We start from the raw sequence: 16,992 nt of genomic DNA on the forward strand, positions 1-16,992 counted from the left end.
CTCTCTCTCTCTCTCTCTCTCACACACACACACACACAAATAAAAAAGTGTGCCTACCAAGTCCAGCTATTGATCTAACCGTGCATATGAACATAAAATAAAAGTGGCATTTAAGCTCACTGAGAGGCTTGACCAGGCAGTGGTGCAGTGGATAGAACATCAGACTAGGACACAGAGAACCCAGGTTCAAAACCTTAAATGTGCCAGCTTGAGTGCAGGCTCATCTGGCTTGAGTATGGGCTTGCCAGTTTTAGCATGGGATCATAGACATGACCCCATGTTCACTGGTTTGAGCCCAAAGGTTGCTGGCTTAAAGCCCAAGGTTGCTGGCTTGAGCCCAAAAGTTGCTGGCTTAAAGCCCAAAGTTGTTGGCTTGAGCCCAAAGTCGCTGGCTTGAGCAAGGGGTCACTAGCTCTGCTGTAGCCCCCCACCTCACCCCGTCAAGGCATATATGAGAAAGCAATCAATGAACAACTAAGAAGCCATGACGAAGAATTGATGCTTCTCATCTCTCTCCCTTCCTGCCTGTCTGTCCCTCTCTGTGTCTCTGTTGCTAAAAAAAAAAAAATCACTGAGAGAAAAATAAATTATTTGACAAGTGAATTGAGACACCTTGAATAATGACCAAAATAGATTTATATTCTGGCTTCACAACATTATGACCTTAGGACTTAAAACATTCATGTATGCATGCATACAAGTTATATAAACTTTAATATAAAAGATAAATTTTAAAGCATTTACAAATAAAAATAATGAAAACATAAGATACAACACAGGGACTAAATTTATAAAGATAATAAACTTTTATCTATTTTAATATTTATTATTTCACATGATCTTATTCTCTTAAGGTAGAGTTAGTCAATCGAGTAAGTGTGTTCATTGCTAACACCATCTGCATTTTTCTGGAAGAATTTGATGACTACAATAATTTAGTTATTTTCCCTAACATGATTCTTGTTTTTACCAAAAGCCTTATCTGCATAGCTAAATTAGAGTTGTTTCCTCTCTGATTAAATCAGACCAATCAACAAAGAGATCTTCTCTCTCTGATTGTGACTGTAGTTTTTTGTTTCTTTGTTTTTATTTTTGTTTTCACTACAGTCTAGTTCTATTGTTCATTTTGGACATAGAGGGCCTCCTTACAGGTCCCTAACTAACATCAAATGCTAAATGACTCAGAGTTTTTTAAAGGCTAAATCAACATTCCTTCTACAAGTTGTACACAACATAAAATTCATCTTTGAAAAGGTATGTCACTTTGGAAAACATCAAATAAATTAATAAAAATGTAAAAACTAGGCTTCATAATTACCAGTAACATTTTCTTGCCAAATATCTAACAAAGCATATTATAAGTGCACAATGAATGCTTCAATAATTATGAGTCAAAAAGAATAAATTGCCAGATATATTATTTTATTCCATATTTCTAAACATTCTTTTATAATTATACCTCCACCTGTCAGGGTCAACTGGGTCCATGTTTCCTTGGGGTTTCTTGTATGAAGCTATGATTCAGGTGGTTCAGTGTAGGGTGATATAATGGGTAAAAGATCCCCGTCCAGTCGAACAATAGTAATTGCTAAAGTCATGCCTTTTTATAGTTCTTCAACATCATCAAAAGGACTGGAAATTACAAAAAATATTTTAATTTATATTTTTTCTTTTGCAAAAAAGCAAAAACTCAATAAAATGAAAAGACAGCCCACTGTATGAGAGAACATATTTGCTAATGCTACAACTGATAAGGGGTTAATTTCCAAAAAATATAAAAAACTTACACAACTCAACACCAAGAAGACAACCCAATTTAAAAATGGGTAAAGGACATAAATAGATATTTCCCTAAGGAGACATACATATGGCCAATAGACATATGAAAAATTGTTCAATGTCGCTAATTATTAGAGATGCAAATTAAAATCTCAATGAAATATCACTTCATGTCTGTCAGAATGACTATCATCAAAAGAATTAATAAACAACAGGTGTTGGCAAGGATGTGGAGAAAAGGAAACCTTTGTTTACTGCTGGTAGGAATGCAGGCTCATGTGGCCACTGTGGAAAGCAATATAAAGTTTCTTCAAAAAATTAAAAATGGAACTGCTTTTTAATCCAGGTATCTCATATCTGGGAATATATCCTAAGAAACTCAAAACACTTATCCAAAACAATATATGTTCATTGCATGTTACTTACAATAATCAATATGTAAAAACAGTCCAAGTCCCCATCAGTAGATGAGTGGATAAAGCTGTGGCACATTTGCACAGTGAAATATAAATATTACTCAATCATTAATTTTAAAAAAGCAATCTTACCTTTTGTGACACCAGATGGACATGAAGATTATTGTGCCAGTGAAATGAGCTAGTCAGAGAAAAATAAATATTGTATGATCTCATTTACATGTGGAATCTAATGAACAAAATAAACTGACAAACAGAATAAAAGCAGAGGCACAGATACAAGGAACAGACTGACAGCTGTCAGAGAAGATAGGGTTGGGAGGTTGGATAAAAGAAGATGAAGGAATTTTAAAAAGCATGTATATGTGTGCATATAACACATAGACACAGATAATAGTGTGAGGATAGTCAGAGGGAAAGGGGGGTAGGAGTAGGTGCAGGTGGGCAAAATAGGGGGAAAGGGAACAAAAAGAGATTTAGCTTGGGGTGATGGGCCTATAATGTAGTGTGCAGATGATATTTTATAGAGTTGTACACTTGATACCTGTATAGACTTATAAACCAATAACACCCCAATAAATTTAATTTAAAAAAATAAAAAATAAAAATCTATCTTTTTATAAAATCACACTGAAACAGTGTTTCCCTCATCAATGTCTCTTACCCACAAAAATCTCCTTTTCTCCTATATCAAAAGCAATATTAATGACTCTTTTCCCCTCTCCTTTCTCTTTCACTAAACTCTTCCCTCATTACTACTTCTGTCTACCATTCCCTATCTTTCTTTCCAGTTTAATCCATTTCGAGCAAAAGATCTTTGGCAGAGTAAGATTTTTGAAGAACAGCTTAGCAAAGCCAGAACACTACATCATGGACAAGAGATGTCAGATTAGACACATCCATTCAGTAAGGATTTTATAGGTATTTATTAAAATGTGTAAGTAAATAAATGATTACAAAGGAAAGAGGAAGACTTACCTTTCATGTGAACGAAAAACTTCTGGTTAGAGTTGGAAAAGCCAGGCCACTAGACAGAGGTCTGCTCTTATTTTCACTGATCTACTTCTATAAGAGTATTTTTACAAAGATAAAATATATAAACATATTCTTTTTATAATTAATATAAAGTATTAGTCATAAATATTAGTATTTTGGTATTGATATGGACTAACCTCATACAATAGTTTTTAAATTTCCAACACTTTAATCAGAACTCACCAAAACAAATAATTTTTGTTCAAGGGGAATTACTGTATTTAGTTATACAAATTATTATCCATAGAGTACAGTAAAACTTCACTAACTCAGGAACCACATTAGTGATGAACTAATACCAAATAATTTACATCAACTTATACAAAAAAGGTTCACAAAAAGGTTACTTAATAATCCTGTGTAAGTTCTATAACATTTTTTACCCCATATCAATAACATAACATATTGTTAAGCTACATTTCAAACTTTTACTAATGCTGTCTCCTCATTCAGTAAGGGGCCATGGACTACTATGTCTTATTCACTTCATTATATCAGATGTCTTGAACAGTGCCTGGCAAGGAAGAAAACATCTACCAGTTTATCTCTAGGGGAAGAAGGCAGGTGAGGAGTGATCATTGTCTCATGTAGACTTGGATTGAGGTTCCAGAGCTCAATGAAATGGTAAAGGAATCATCAAGACTTGTTATTTCAAGAAAAATAGAAACCCAAAGCAAATAAAGGCCTTACCCAAAGTGTCAATGTCAAGACCAGAGTCCTTAAACAGTATATGGCTCATTCCATTCTACTATGTCGTCCAATTGGGGGAAGATACAAAAACTAATTATGGAGCACAAAAGAAAATGTCATCCAAATCCAAGTTTCATTCTTTCGATGGAAATTCAATAGCTAATGACCTTATTCTTCATTATAGGTAGACATACCATGAATAAACTGTGATTTTTGCCTGATTTATTAACATAATAAAATAAAATAATGGTGTGTCTTATATGCAATATAAGTTGGATTCAATTTCTTTGCCATTGTTATATCTATAAAAGATCTCCAATTGCTGTAAATAAAATTGCTTTTATCATGCACTGGTTAATTAGCTTTTCAATAATGCTTGCTAATTTGTCTTCACTGACAATTAAAGGAAGAAAAGGGCTTCATTCATTAGTATCTTTTAAAATATATAATATTTAAAATTGGATTCATGTTATTTTACTTCTATGCATTCTGGTAATTGTCTTTTAAAAACATAATAACATTTGTTTTACTTTTATCTTTTTACAGGAGCATTGTTTTAAACCCGGCCTATTTCCGAAATCATCTTCGTCAGGCAACAGTGTTTAGATGTCTTGAGAGATATTCAGAAGCTGCCCGGTATGTTTGTTATAAATCCTGTGAAGATTTATTTCAAGTTAAATTAATCTCATTCTCCACTTCTGGTAATAGCATAACAGAGCTTTCCATTACTCTCAAGGAATATGATTTTACCAGAATTATTGTCTTATAAAAGTCAAACCAACAATTATTGACTATCTTTTTCTTTAATTAAAGCTACTCTGCATTCATAGCTCTTAGTAAAATTCAAATTTTCCAGCTATGAGCTCACTGATGATGATGAGAAAACTTCCATGGAAAACTAAAAATGAACTTGACTTCTCAAGTACGTTCCTGATCCTGGTGTTAATGGCACAATTCTGTGACTATCTCTTTTCTGAGTTCTGGAAATGAAATCCAACCACATGAAAAGGACCCCAGGAGCCCATTTCTAGAGGAGATGGCATCAGTTATAACAGGGCTATTAGAGGTGTCCCAAAGTATTGCTTTTTGGATTCAAATGTTTTATAGAAAGTTAGTGAATCCCTGGCCAGGTAGCTCAATTGGTTAGAGCATCATCTTGATATTCCAAGTTTGTGGGTCCCATCCTTGTATGTGGTCAGGGCACATATAAGCATCAACCAATGAATGCATAAATAAGTGGAACAACAGATCAATGTATCTCTCTCCCCCCCCCCTCCATTTTCTTGATCTCTCTAAAAATTTTAGTGAAATCACTTTTAGTATTCTCATCTCCAGAACCTAGAAACATAGCAAAGAATTGCAAAAATTGCGCAGCTTCCTCGTTGCTATACTGTTTCCTCTTTCCTGTGACAACCAAGGCTTTTATCTTACTGGGTCAAGTTTGTCATATCAGACTTCCCCTCTCTTTTATGAATTCTCCTAAAAAAATTTTCTTCTCACCCAATGTTTAGGTACATGCTGTTTCTTATTCATTCATTTTATCAACCCAGGATTTTAGCAAGAAATTATGGATGGTTTCTACACTTACTCCAAACAAAACTCTTAAGGATACCTTTACAGTAATATATTAATAGATAGGGAATAAAGGCCTAGGTTGCAGGTGGCTACTGTCTCTAGAACATTTGCAAATAACACTTTCTTGGAAAAATGAAGTTAAGGAATTTAAGTAGATAATAAAATTATTTCATAATACTGATAGCATGAGGCTAACATAAATTCCATTTGTGTAAGATGGTTATAAGAGTTACCAAAACTCAATTAAATGATGGATATGGAAGGCAGAATAATCTCAACTAATGTCACCTTTCAGGCAAACAACCAACATGACATATCTATTTCCTTGTGTGTTCATGTCCACTCTTAAAAATTAAAGTGGGTCTTGGCCCTGGCCGGTTGGCTCAGCGGTAGAGCGTCAGCCTAGCGTGCGGAGGACCCGGGTTCGATTCACAGCCAGGGCACACAGGAGAAGCGCCCATTTGCTTCTCCACCCCTCCGCCGCGCCTTCCTCTCTGTCTCTCTCTTCCCCTCCTGCAGCCAAGGCTCCATTGGAGCAAAGATGGCCCGGGCGCTGGGGATGGCTCTGTGGCCTCTGCCTCAGGCGCTAGAGTGGCTCTGGTCGCAACATGGCGACGCCCAGGATGGGCAGAGCATCGCCCCCTGGTGGGCAGAGCTTCGCCCCTGGTGGGCGTGCCGGGTGGATCCCGGTCGGGCGCATGCGGGAGTCTGTCTGACTGTCTCTCCCTGTTTCCAGCTTCAGAAAAATGAAAAAAAAAAAAAAAATTAAAGTGGGTCTTTATCAGTTTCCGCTTACCGGGTTTTTAAATTCTATAAAACAGTTTTTCTTAAGAGGTAAATTATGTGCTTTTACAATGTAATCAAAAGACCAATAGAAAGGAAAAAAAAGATCAATAGAAGAAGGCTAGATGCAACTTCAGAACTACATTGCAATTAGTAAAAAGCTGATGGTGGTATGCTGGGAACAGTTTGTACAGACTCTGGAAAGCTATAGGAGAAATGGCAACCCTCAGAGAATTTATACCATAAAAAATGGAAATTGCTACAAATCCAGACTTTTTGTTTTGGAGTAGAGCCAAGTTATCAATTATATTAAGTCTAACTGAGTTAAAATAGTGACAAAAGTTTTTTATGGGTCCTAAACAAATAAACGAGAATTTGAAAATTAAGAATGTCTTACAGTGCCATGTACAATTGGCACTGAATAATCATTTTCCTTGACATGTATACCCTTGTGAAATAAGTATATCTGTTTAATACCATTTGGTGACTGACCTGACAATATTCCTTGAAAGTTCCTGATAATGCTGGTGTAGACTTTTCGAGAGAAAAACAGATACAATTACTTTCAGATACAGTTGGTTTCCTCAATTTACAGTATTGGTTGTCTCTTTCCCCCCAAGGGAAAGAAGGATATGAACTGTGAATATGAATATTATAGTGTCTCTTAACTATCAAAGTTATAATGCAAAACAAATATAAATCAATATATCAACCATTCATGTTTAGCATTAATTTCTTCAAAGATTAGGATAATTTGGTTCAGGTTTCTTACAACCACTTTAAACACTAACACATCAAGGTTATTTCCAAGTAGTCATGTTTCTGAAATTGAGACACACTACCAAATACAAAAAATAGGTTATTTTTTGTCTGACATGTGGTCTTAAAACCATGATTCCCAGTGAAGTGGATCATGTCCTGTCTGATCCAACTTAGAGTTTTTATAGCCAGTACCTGGAAATTGGGCTAAGGTTTTCAGAGCCTAAGCAGCTCTACCCAGGAAGAAATTCCTTGTGAAACTAGAAATGATTCCCAAGACAGCCTCATGAAAGCCCAGAGTCTCAACCAGAGAGGTTAGAGGAAATGATACTTCTCTTACTCAAAGGCAAAGTATCAATCAGTTTTACAACAATGGGAAGGTCCTTTTATTTTAGGGGTCAATATCTTTTCAATAACATCATATTAGAAGAAAGAGCAAGAATATAGAGATGGTAGAAAACAGAACAAAAATAGAAATATTTTTGTTTCAGTTTAGGTTCTACAAGGATGCTAGTCAACCTTGAGGAGACAGAAAGCACTGGTTAAAGTGATTAAAATTACGTTTTCAGAAAACAAGTCTAAATTTCGATTGCTGTAACACCCCTCCCCAAGAAACAAGAAACCACTGAGACCTTACCTGAACTAGCAAGTAGCCTAGCTCCTTAACATCTCTTTGTTTTTATGCATGTAAAAGTATATGTGTTTAAGAAAAATGTCTTTGTTCAAATCTGTTCCTCCTTCTCCAACACTAACTTACACACACAAACACAATCACATTTCTTGGTACTACCTTCATAGGAAAGATGATAGGACAAGAACAAATATGCAGAGATGAGAAACAAACAAAAGTCAAGGCTGATTACTTTGGGACAAGAACTAGTTATTCATGATAACATGAATGACATATCTGTTATCTCTGTATGTTTAATGTTTAGCACAGGGCTTGGTACATACCAAACACCAGCTTGGAGGTTGAAAATTCAATTAGCTAGTTATGGAGTTGGTAGTTAATAACCACTTAGTTTTATCAATAAGAAGATATTACATGACATTGTTAGTCCAATCCTGATTAAAAGATGAATATGAAAGTATGCACACAGTAGTTAAAATGATAGCATTATGCCTCTTATAGTAAAGATCCATAAGGCAAAGAATACAGTATTGCACAGAATCTTTTTGTGTAAGAGGTAGCAAATGGGAGTTAACACCAGAGGAGAAAGCACAACAAAAGCTTTTTATCCATGAACTACACAGGGGGGTGGTATTGAAGGAATAACACACTCAAATGCTTGCCAAGCTCAGGCAGATTGGTTTGTAAAGGAGGCTAATTATAAGATTGAAGGGTATCGTATGAACTACAGAGAACTGGAGATATGATTAGAGTGACCATATGATTTATCCATCATACTGAACACTTATATAGTGAAGGTGGACACTACTAAATATTAAACCAGGAAAAATCAGTATTAAGCAGGACTGCAATGAGCACACTGGCTGTATGCTCACCCTACCACTGGCCTTCTGAAAGGAGTGTCCATGCCCCGGGCCAGCTAATGAGGCTGTGTGAGAATGGAAGTTCAGTGACACAGGTTTGTAGTTTTCCAGAAGTAGTATAATAATCCAGAGCTTTCCAAGAAATTTCTTGACTTTTAAATGTTGGCAATTATTTTGAGTTTTTCAAACAGTGTCATCTTAAGAAAGTGAAAGTGTCCCATTCGTGAACCTGTGATTCATTGAATAATCAATTTGCCCAATGAGCAATTTGCAGAATTCACCAAATTTAAAGTTTACTAAACACTTATTTTAAGAAATAATCTTATTGAATAACTAATATAAATACATTTTTATGTATGTATTCCTTATAAAACATTTAGCCAATGTATTTTTTTTTATTTTTATAAAATATTCCATTTTTCAAAAAACAGTCCTTAGAATGGGTTATTCTATGAAATTTGAAAGCCACATGTAATATAAAATACCTCTTAAATCTAGTGTATCATTTAGTATGTTACTTTAAGAAGGGCTAAGATAAAAAATTTTAGACTGCTTATTTTATTTAATCTATTTCTCACAATATTACATACATGATATTAAGGAAAATTGCAAAATGAAAGGTAGGGCATGCTAGATCATGCATGTTGTGTGCATGATTATTACCCTGCTGCTCTTGAATATCTCTTATAACTAATTTCTTTTTATAAATATAAGCACAATTTTAACTTGGAAGTTTAACAGTTTACACTGATTTCTTTCTAATATCATGGGGTTTTTTTATTTTTAACACTTTATCACTTTTAGGATCTTATCCACCAATTGTTTGAGTGACCAAATTTAACTATTTAAAAAATATATTTTAACTATTTATAACATTTATGGCAATTCTTATCTAATGATATGACTTTAACAGCTCTGTGCGTTATCTCAGAAGCCAGGCCGGCAGAGTCCAGGCTGTAGACCCATGGGGGGAGAATAAAGAACAGGGAGGAATTAGGGGCCCCAGAAACTTGGAGTTCTAGCTCCCTTCAAATTTGTCTATAGCATAACTAATATTTTTCTAAAGAGCTAAAATAAACTAAGTAAATAATGTGTTTATAAATGTAATAAAGTCATCATTGACAAACTCATTATTTTATTAATTGACCTAGATTTCACAGAAGGCTGGAAGCCACAGTGTCATATTTGAAACTTGGATCAAACCCTTTCTTTCAATTCTCTATGAATGCTGGAGTCTAATCCTTCACAGATAAAAACTAAGCTTCCTTCTACCAGCAAGTGGATTCCTTCCCATGTCAATTTTCTGCTAGGTCATGTGGGGGCACATTTTAATCTAAAACCAGCAGTCCACTCTTAAGAAAAGATGATATTTTGTAGGGTGCAATGGCTTTAGATAATTTATGATCTGTACCAAATCTGATCTGCCCTACCTTTCATTTTGAAATTTTCCTTAATATTATGTAATATTGTGAAAAAATAGATTAAATAAAATATGCAGCCTAAAATTTTTTTATCTTATCCTTTCTTAAAGTAACGTACTAAATGATACACTGGATTTAAGAGGTACTTTATATTACATGTGGCTTTCAGGATAAAAAAAGCAGGTAGGTAAGGTGCCACCAAGTTATATCAGTTTGTTGCTCCACTGACAATTTTCTCCCTTACAGCTCATCCTTAGTTTAGCCTGTCTCTCTCTTGCTTGATCCCTGAAAATGTCTTTCTTTTTTTCTATTTCACCATTTTTGCCACCTGCCACTTTCATTCTCCTTCTCTGCCCTTGCCTCTTTTTTTGTTTCATGCCTCCTACCTCTTTCTCAAAAATTTATCCCTTCCTTGTGAGCATCCCTTTTCTTCTGGTTATTAATAAGCAATTCTCATTGCCTCTCATGTGGTCAATAAGCCCTTGACCCTCTACAGTGATTGCCACTGATTTAACTGGTCAGTGATTGCATTAGTCTTTGTTTTATTTTATTTTTGATACTCCAATATTGAGACTACCCAGGATATTTAAATTTTATGGAAATGTACTCTCTAGATGAATGTACAATGGAAACCTCAAACAATAAATTTCTTGAAAAACTGATTATTTTAGAACTGTATACTTAGCCATGTATAAACATTAGAATCTAGGCTCTATAAGAGTATGTAAGCATCAAGATATCCCAGAGTTGTTTGTTTATGTTTTCTGCTTGTTTGTTTTTGCCAAACAGTATTTTCTATTCAAGTAAATCAAAACTCAATACTTTAAGATATCTTAATTTATCACCACCTTCTCTGACAAGCCAGATAGGGAAGGTTGGTAGAGGTGGGAAGAAGTGAGCTTCTGAGAATGATGTGGGGGTTTGGTTTTGATGTTATTTTTCTTGCAAAAGTTGACCCCAGGAAATCAAAAGTAATGCATATATAAATCTCGACTTGCCAAAATAAAAGAGTGATTTAAAAATAAATTGAAGTGTTTGTTCAGAAATCTTCTAACATAAAACAGTGGTGTTGATGTAGGTAAGCAATCAGTTAGGAGGAACACTGCAACAGTGAAGAGCAAGAAACTGTGTCAGCTTTTTTGTTATCATGGATCACTATGATTTTAAATGAGATTATTATTTATCTCGCAAGGGAGGAGAATATAATCCCAAAACAAATGATTCTGAAGAGATGGTAGAGTTGGGAGTTTATTTTAACTTAATTCTGATTCAAGTAGAAGTGTAAAATCCATTCACTCACCATACAAATTACTAAAAATATGTTACAGATTTTTTTGGTTAAAATAAGTTTTCATTTATGCCTACAAACAGAATAAATGAAGACTGTAGCCTAATTTTTATTGTTACTCTGGCCATCTGCCTGAAGAGCTTTCTTTATCTTTCTTGGAGACAGTGTGCCATTGCCAGAACTGCTTCAGTGTGGGCTGGCGTTAGTCAGTCAGATGTAACATATGGCTGAATGTTGGAAAGGGGACGTGATTATTCTGATATTAAGTTATGTTCCCTTTCCCAGATATGAAAAAAGCTGTATAAACCTTAAGCATTGTAAAAATGTTGCATCCTGTTGCATGATTTCTGAAACAGACATTAATAAAGACAGATTTAGTCATCTCACATGGCTTAGGGTAAATATCTGACTGGAAGACTACAGCTCATCCATTGTTATGTATGTAGGTGTAGTATTTGTGATTTCAAGGGGGAAAAGGTAAGGTTAAAATATTCTAAAACCACCTCATGTCTTAAAGATTTAAAATTTCAGACTTATAAATGTCTAATTTTATAACAAAAATACTAATCTTAAGATTGTGATATTAAATGGCTTAAAACTAATTCTGTTGACTTAAGAAAAGTTGAACCTTTTGGATATGATCCAAATTATAAGTAAATTATTGCAAAGGTACATAATTTTACATAAATGTAGAAAAAAATTAACTCAGATTGTTGAAAAAAACATCCAAAAATTGGTCAGAGAGAAACAAACATCAGTTGACTGTGTAAATACATCTATCTTGCTGATGTTTACCATGATAAATATTTTTGCATTTGCATTACTTATAAACATTTTGAAAATAGTTTAGAAATGAACAATTCTTGACTGTGTGCATTTTTACAAAGACTGACTTAGAAAACTTGTATATAAAAATTGATTTGCTTTGCTATAGAGCTAACCTTGCATCTTAAAAAAATAAGTGAGTGGAGCCATGAAGATTGCATAAAAGAGAACACAGAAAGGTCCTAGGATGTCACGTTTTAAGTGTGAAGAAGCAAAGATCTTCTTTTCCTTCCCTTCTTCTGTTCAATCAGATGTCCATCCAATTTCATATTTTCTACAATAATGGAATGTAGAAAATGTAAAAAATTTAGTCCAAAGGAGCTAAAGTTTAACTCTGAATGTTTTGTGCTGTTTTCTGATATTTAAGTGTTACCAAGTGAATTAGAGTTTAATCTGCTAATGCTATAATTATGATAAATATATATAAAGCTCCATTTTTTTTGTAACAGAGACAAAGAAAGACAGAGAGAGGGACAGATGGGGAAAGACAGACAGGAAGGAAGAGAGATAAGAAACATCAAGTCTTTGTTGCAACACCTTAGTTGTTCATTGATTGCTTTCTTATATGTGCCTTAATGGAGGGGTGGAGGATACAGCAGAGTGAGTGGCCCCTTGCTCAAGCCAGCAACCATGGGGTCATGTCTATGATCCCATGCTCAAGTCATCGACCCCCCCATTCAAGCTGGTGAGCCTGTGCTCAAGTTGGTGACCTAGAGGTTTCAAACCTGGGTCCTCCATGTCTCAGTCCAACACTCTATCCACTGTGCCATCACCAGGTCAGGCAAAAGCTTCATGTTTTTAATCTGTAAATTGGAGTTAATAGTAGCACTTATGTGACAAAGGTTATGACAATAAATGAGACAATTTATACACTGTGCATTTAACACAGTACTTGGCACAACATAAACTCTCAGTAAAAAAGATGAGCTATTATCATTTTTTGTTGTTGTTTTTAACAATTAAAACTCTTTGAAGATAGATGAAGCTACCTTAAGAATCAATGAGTTTCTCAAAATTGAACCAGAATATGTTGAACATTCATTTATATGAGGTATTGCACTACAAGATTATACCAGACTATTAGATCCTCTCTCACTTTGACAGTTAACATGTGTGTGTTTTTGGAAAGCATGTTAACATGGGGCAAGATTTTGGTTGATTTAAGGAGCCAAAGGGGCAAGATTCTGACTTAAAAAAAATTTTGTGTATGAATATATCATGAATTTTAGCACTCTGTTTCATTCTGCATGATATTGCAATTATTCCTGAAGGGAGTTAGATTGTGGAGTACCCTGGGGTGTGCAAGTGGACCTTCAAATAACAAAGAAAGACAAATGTTCAGGTAACCTCATCTTGATTCAAATTATTCTTTTTCCTTTTCTCATTTTTGCCAAAAATAGCAATACTATGACAAAAGATTAGACTGGAAATACTAACTGCACTCTGTCAGAAGCTCTGAAATTCTCTACCCTTAAAAAAGAAAAATACTGGCATTGGTTCAATACACTATTATGCACATGAATTAATCTTGATGCTACTAATTGTAAAAATTATTTATAAGTCAAAAGTTCTATTTCTGTGTCTGTCTCCTCTTGGAATCATCTACACTAGAGAACTACAGGGTGTGGCAAAAGTAGTTTTATAGTTGTGAGTATGAAAACACAGTTTGTCTTGTATTATTATTATTTTTTGCCCCACCCTGTATAGTCAAGCCAGAAAGGCCGATGTTCTACTTCCAATACTACAAATGACTAGCTCTGTGTGACCTTGGGCAAGTAAATTCCATAAGTTCTTTCAGTTTCAGTTTCCTCAACCATAAAATGGACATAATAATGCTATTTTAAAAAGTAGCATAAAGAGGCCCTGGCCAGTTGGCTCAGTGGTAGAGAGTCGGCCTGGCGTGTGGAAGTCCCGGGTTCGATTCCCGGCCAGGGCACGCAGGAGAGGCGCCCATCTGCTTCTCCACCCCTACCCCTCTCCTTCCTCTCTGTCTCTCTCTTCCCCTCCCGCAGCCGAGGCTCCATTGGAGCAAAAGATGGCCCGGGCACTGAGGATGGCTCCTTGGCCTCTGCCCCAGGCACTGAAGTGGCTCTGGTCGCAATGGAGCAACGCACCGGATGGGCAGATCATCACCCCCTGGTGGGCATGCCGGGTGGATCCCGGTCGGGCGCATGCAGGAGTCTGTCTGACTGCCTCCCCGTTTCCAGTTTCAGAAAAATATAACAACAAAAAAAAAAGTAGCATAAAGATTAAATGAAATAATGAATAAAAACATTAAACTCAGTGCCCAGCACATTATAAGCCCTCAGTTAATTATTGCTACTGCTGTTGTTATTAACTAACGTTGAAGTTATAATCCTAATACATTAACTTAATTAATTCTGTTGAGTGAAACTTTCTATAAGCATTATATTCCAGCCTGACCAGGCAGTGGCACAGAGCATCAGACTGGGATATGGATGACCCAGGTTCAAGACTCCGAGGTCACCAGCTTGAGCACGGGCTCATCTGGTTTGAGCAAATCTCACCAGCTTGGACCCATGGTCACTAGCTCGAGCAAGGGGTTACTCGGTCTGCTGTAGCCCCACCATCAAAGCACATATGAGAAAGCAATCAATGAAAAACTAAGGTGTCGCAACAAAAAACTGATGATTGATGCTTTCCATCTCTCTCCATTCCTGTCTGTCTGTCCTTATCTGTCCCTCTCTCTGACTCACTCTCTGTCTCTATTTTTTAAAAAAATGGTATTATATTTCACCCTGGTTGGTTGGCTCAGGGGTAGAGCATTGGCCTGGTATGTGGAAGTCCCAGATTTGATTCCCAACCCGGGCACACAGGAAAAGCACCCATCTGCTTCTCCATCCTTCCACCTCCTTTTTTTTTCTCTCTCTCTCTTCCCCTCCTGCAGCCAAGGCTTCTTTGGAGCAAAGTTGGCCCGAGCACTGAGGATGACTCCATGGCCTCCACCTCAGGCACTAAAATGGCTCTGGTTACAACAGAGTAACACCCCAGATGGGCAGAGCATCACCCCCTGGTGGGCATGCCAGGTAGATCCTGGTCAGGTGTATGTGGGAGTCTGTGTTTCTGCCTCCCTGCTTCTCACTTCAGAAAAATACAATAATAAATAAATATATAAACAAATATTATATTCCTAACTTACCTCAATTTCAGCAGCCATCATCTATGACCTTCTCGTTCTTACCAAATTTTATAGCAGATGTTTTTTCTGTGTTATCATTGTTCGTCACAACTCCACAAAGAAGTTATATTTTGCATACTGTAGGTTAGGAAATTTAAACCATAGTTTTTTTTGGGGGGGGGGTTTGTATTTTTCTGAAGCTAGAAACTGGGAGAGACAGTCAGACTCCCGCATGCGCCCGACCGGGATCCACCCGGCATGCCTACCAGGGGGCGATGCTCTGCCCCTCCGGGGTGTCATTCTGCCGCGACCAGAGCCACTCTAGCACCTGGGGCAGAGGCCAAGGAGCCATCCCCAGCGCCTGGGCCATCTTTGCTCCAATGGAGCCTCGTTGAGGGGGGGGGGGAAGAGAGAGACAGAGAGGAAGGAGAGGGGGAGGGGTGGAGAAGCAAATGGGTGCTTCTCCTGTGTGCCCTGGCCGGGAATCGAACCTGGGACTTCTACACGCTAGGCCAACACTCTACCACTGAGCCAACCGGCCAGGGCTTTAAACCATAGTTTGAATGACTTGCCAAGAATCACACCACTGATAAATAGTAAAACTGGAAATTGAACTTAATTTTATTATTGAGACCCTGACTCATATCCAAAAGTATACACTTTTGATATATGTCCTAGAGCAAGGGAAACAAAAGAAAAATAAACAGATGGGACTATGTTAAACTAAAAGGTTTTGCACAGCAAAGAAAATCATAAACAAAACAAAATGACAACTTACTGTATGGAAAAGCATATTCATCAATGATATATCTGATAAGGGGTTAAGATCCATGATTTATAAAATTTTCCCTTTGACTTCAAGGTTTTGACCCACTAGTAATTAATGTTTATATAAGGTATGAGGTAGGAACTTATTGTCATGTTTTTTTCCTCAGTGGATAACCAGATATGACATCACTTTATTAAATTATTTTGCTATTAATCTTCACCTCTGAGAGTTTAAAATTCAAGGGGAACCTTGTCATAGGGAGACCTCTATATTTTTGTGAGATCTACTACCAGGAATTCTACAAGTTCCTTGTGCAGAACACAGGAGAAAAATACACAAGGTTCCAGCAGAAGAAAGGGGAAATTAACTACTTTGAAATATTCCAAAGAATTTATTATTCTTAAGGAAGCCTACCTTCAACAGAAACTATTTTACCAGGGCCAAACATACTTGGAGAAAAAAAAAATACCATATTCCAGCTCATTCTAGCCTTCCACATGAGGAAAGGGAAAAACCAAACTTCAATTCCCTTTAGCCATTCCATTGCATATAAGAGGGGGAAAGAAGGAACTATCAACACTGGTGAAGATCACAGTTCAGGGGCACAGGCTCACCTGACCTAAATTATAGATTGAGATAGAATCATAGGACTTTAGAATACTTCCTCTTCTCCCACACCTTACCAGTACATTACATATACTCTGTTCACTGCAGTTTCTTCTACAAGAACACCTTGTTCATCTTTCAATAAAAAATCACAAGGCATACTAGAAGTAAAAAAAAAGGAAAAGAAAAAAAATACAGAGTTTGAAGAGACTAAACAAGTATCAGAACCAGAATCATATGGGACAAGAATGTTGAAATTATCAGAACAGGAATTTTTTAAACTATAATTAATTTAGTAAGGAACTTAATATAAAAAGTCACTATATAAGAATATATAGATAATGTAAGCAGAGAGATGAAAATTCTAAGGAATAATTTTTTAGAATGAAAAACCCTGTGCTAGAAATGAAACA

General features: G+C 36.2%; 1 protein-coding gene across 1 annotated transcript in view; it reads left to right on the forward strand.

The window, feature by feature from the left end:
• Positions 1-16,992, forward strand: part of SPATA16 (spermatogenesis associated 16) — a 323,333-nt gene that overhangs the window by 149,197 nt on the left and 157,144 nt on the right. Inside the window, exon 3 of the mRNA XM_066241718.1 lies at positions 4,467-4,556. Within this exon, the coding sequence (XP_066097815.1) occupies positions 4,467-4,556 (90 nt within the window). The remainder of the gene's footprint in view (positions 1-4,466; positions 4,557-16,992) is intronic.

Source organism: Saccopteryx bilineata, chromosome 8 (genome assembly GCF_036850765.1).
Source record: "Saccopteryx bilineata isolate mSacBil1 chromosome 8, mSacBil1_pri_phased_curated, whole genome shotgun sequence".
In the NCBI taxonomy this organism is placed as follows: domain Eukaryota; kingdom Metazoa; phylum Chordata; class Mammalia; order Chiroptera; family Emballonuridae; genus Saccopteryx; species Saccopteryx bilineata.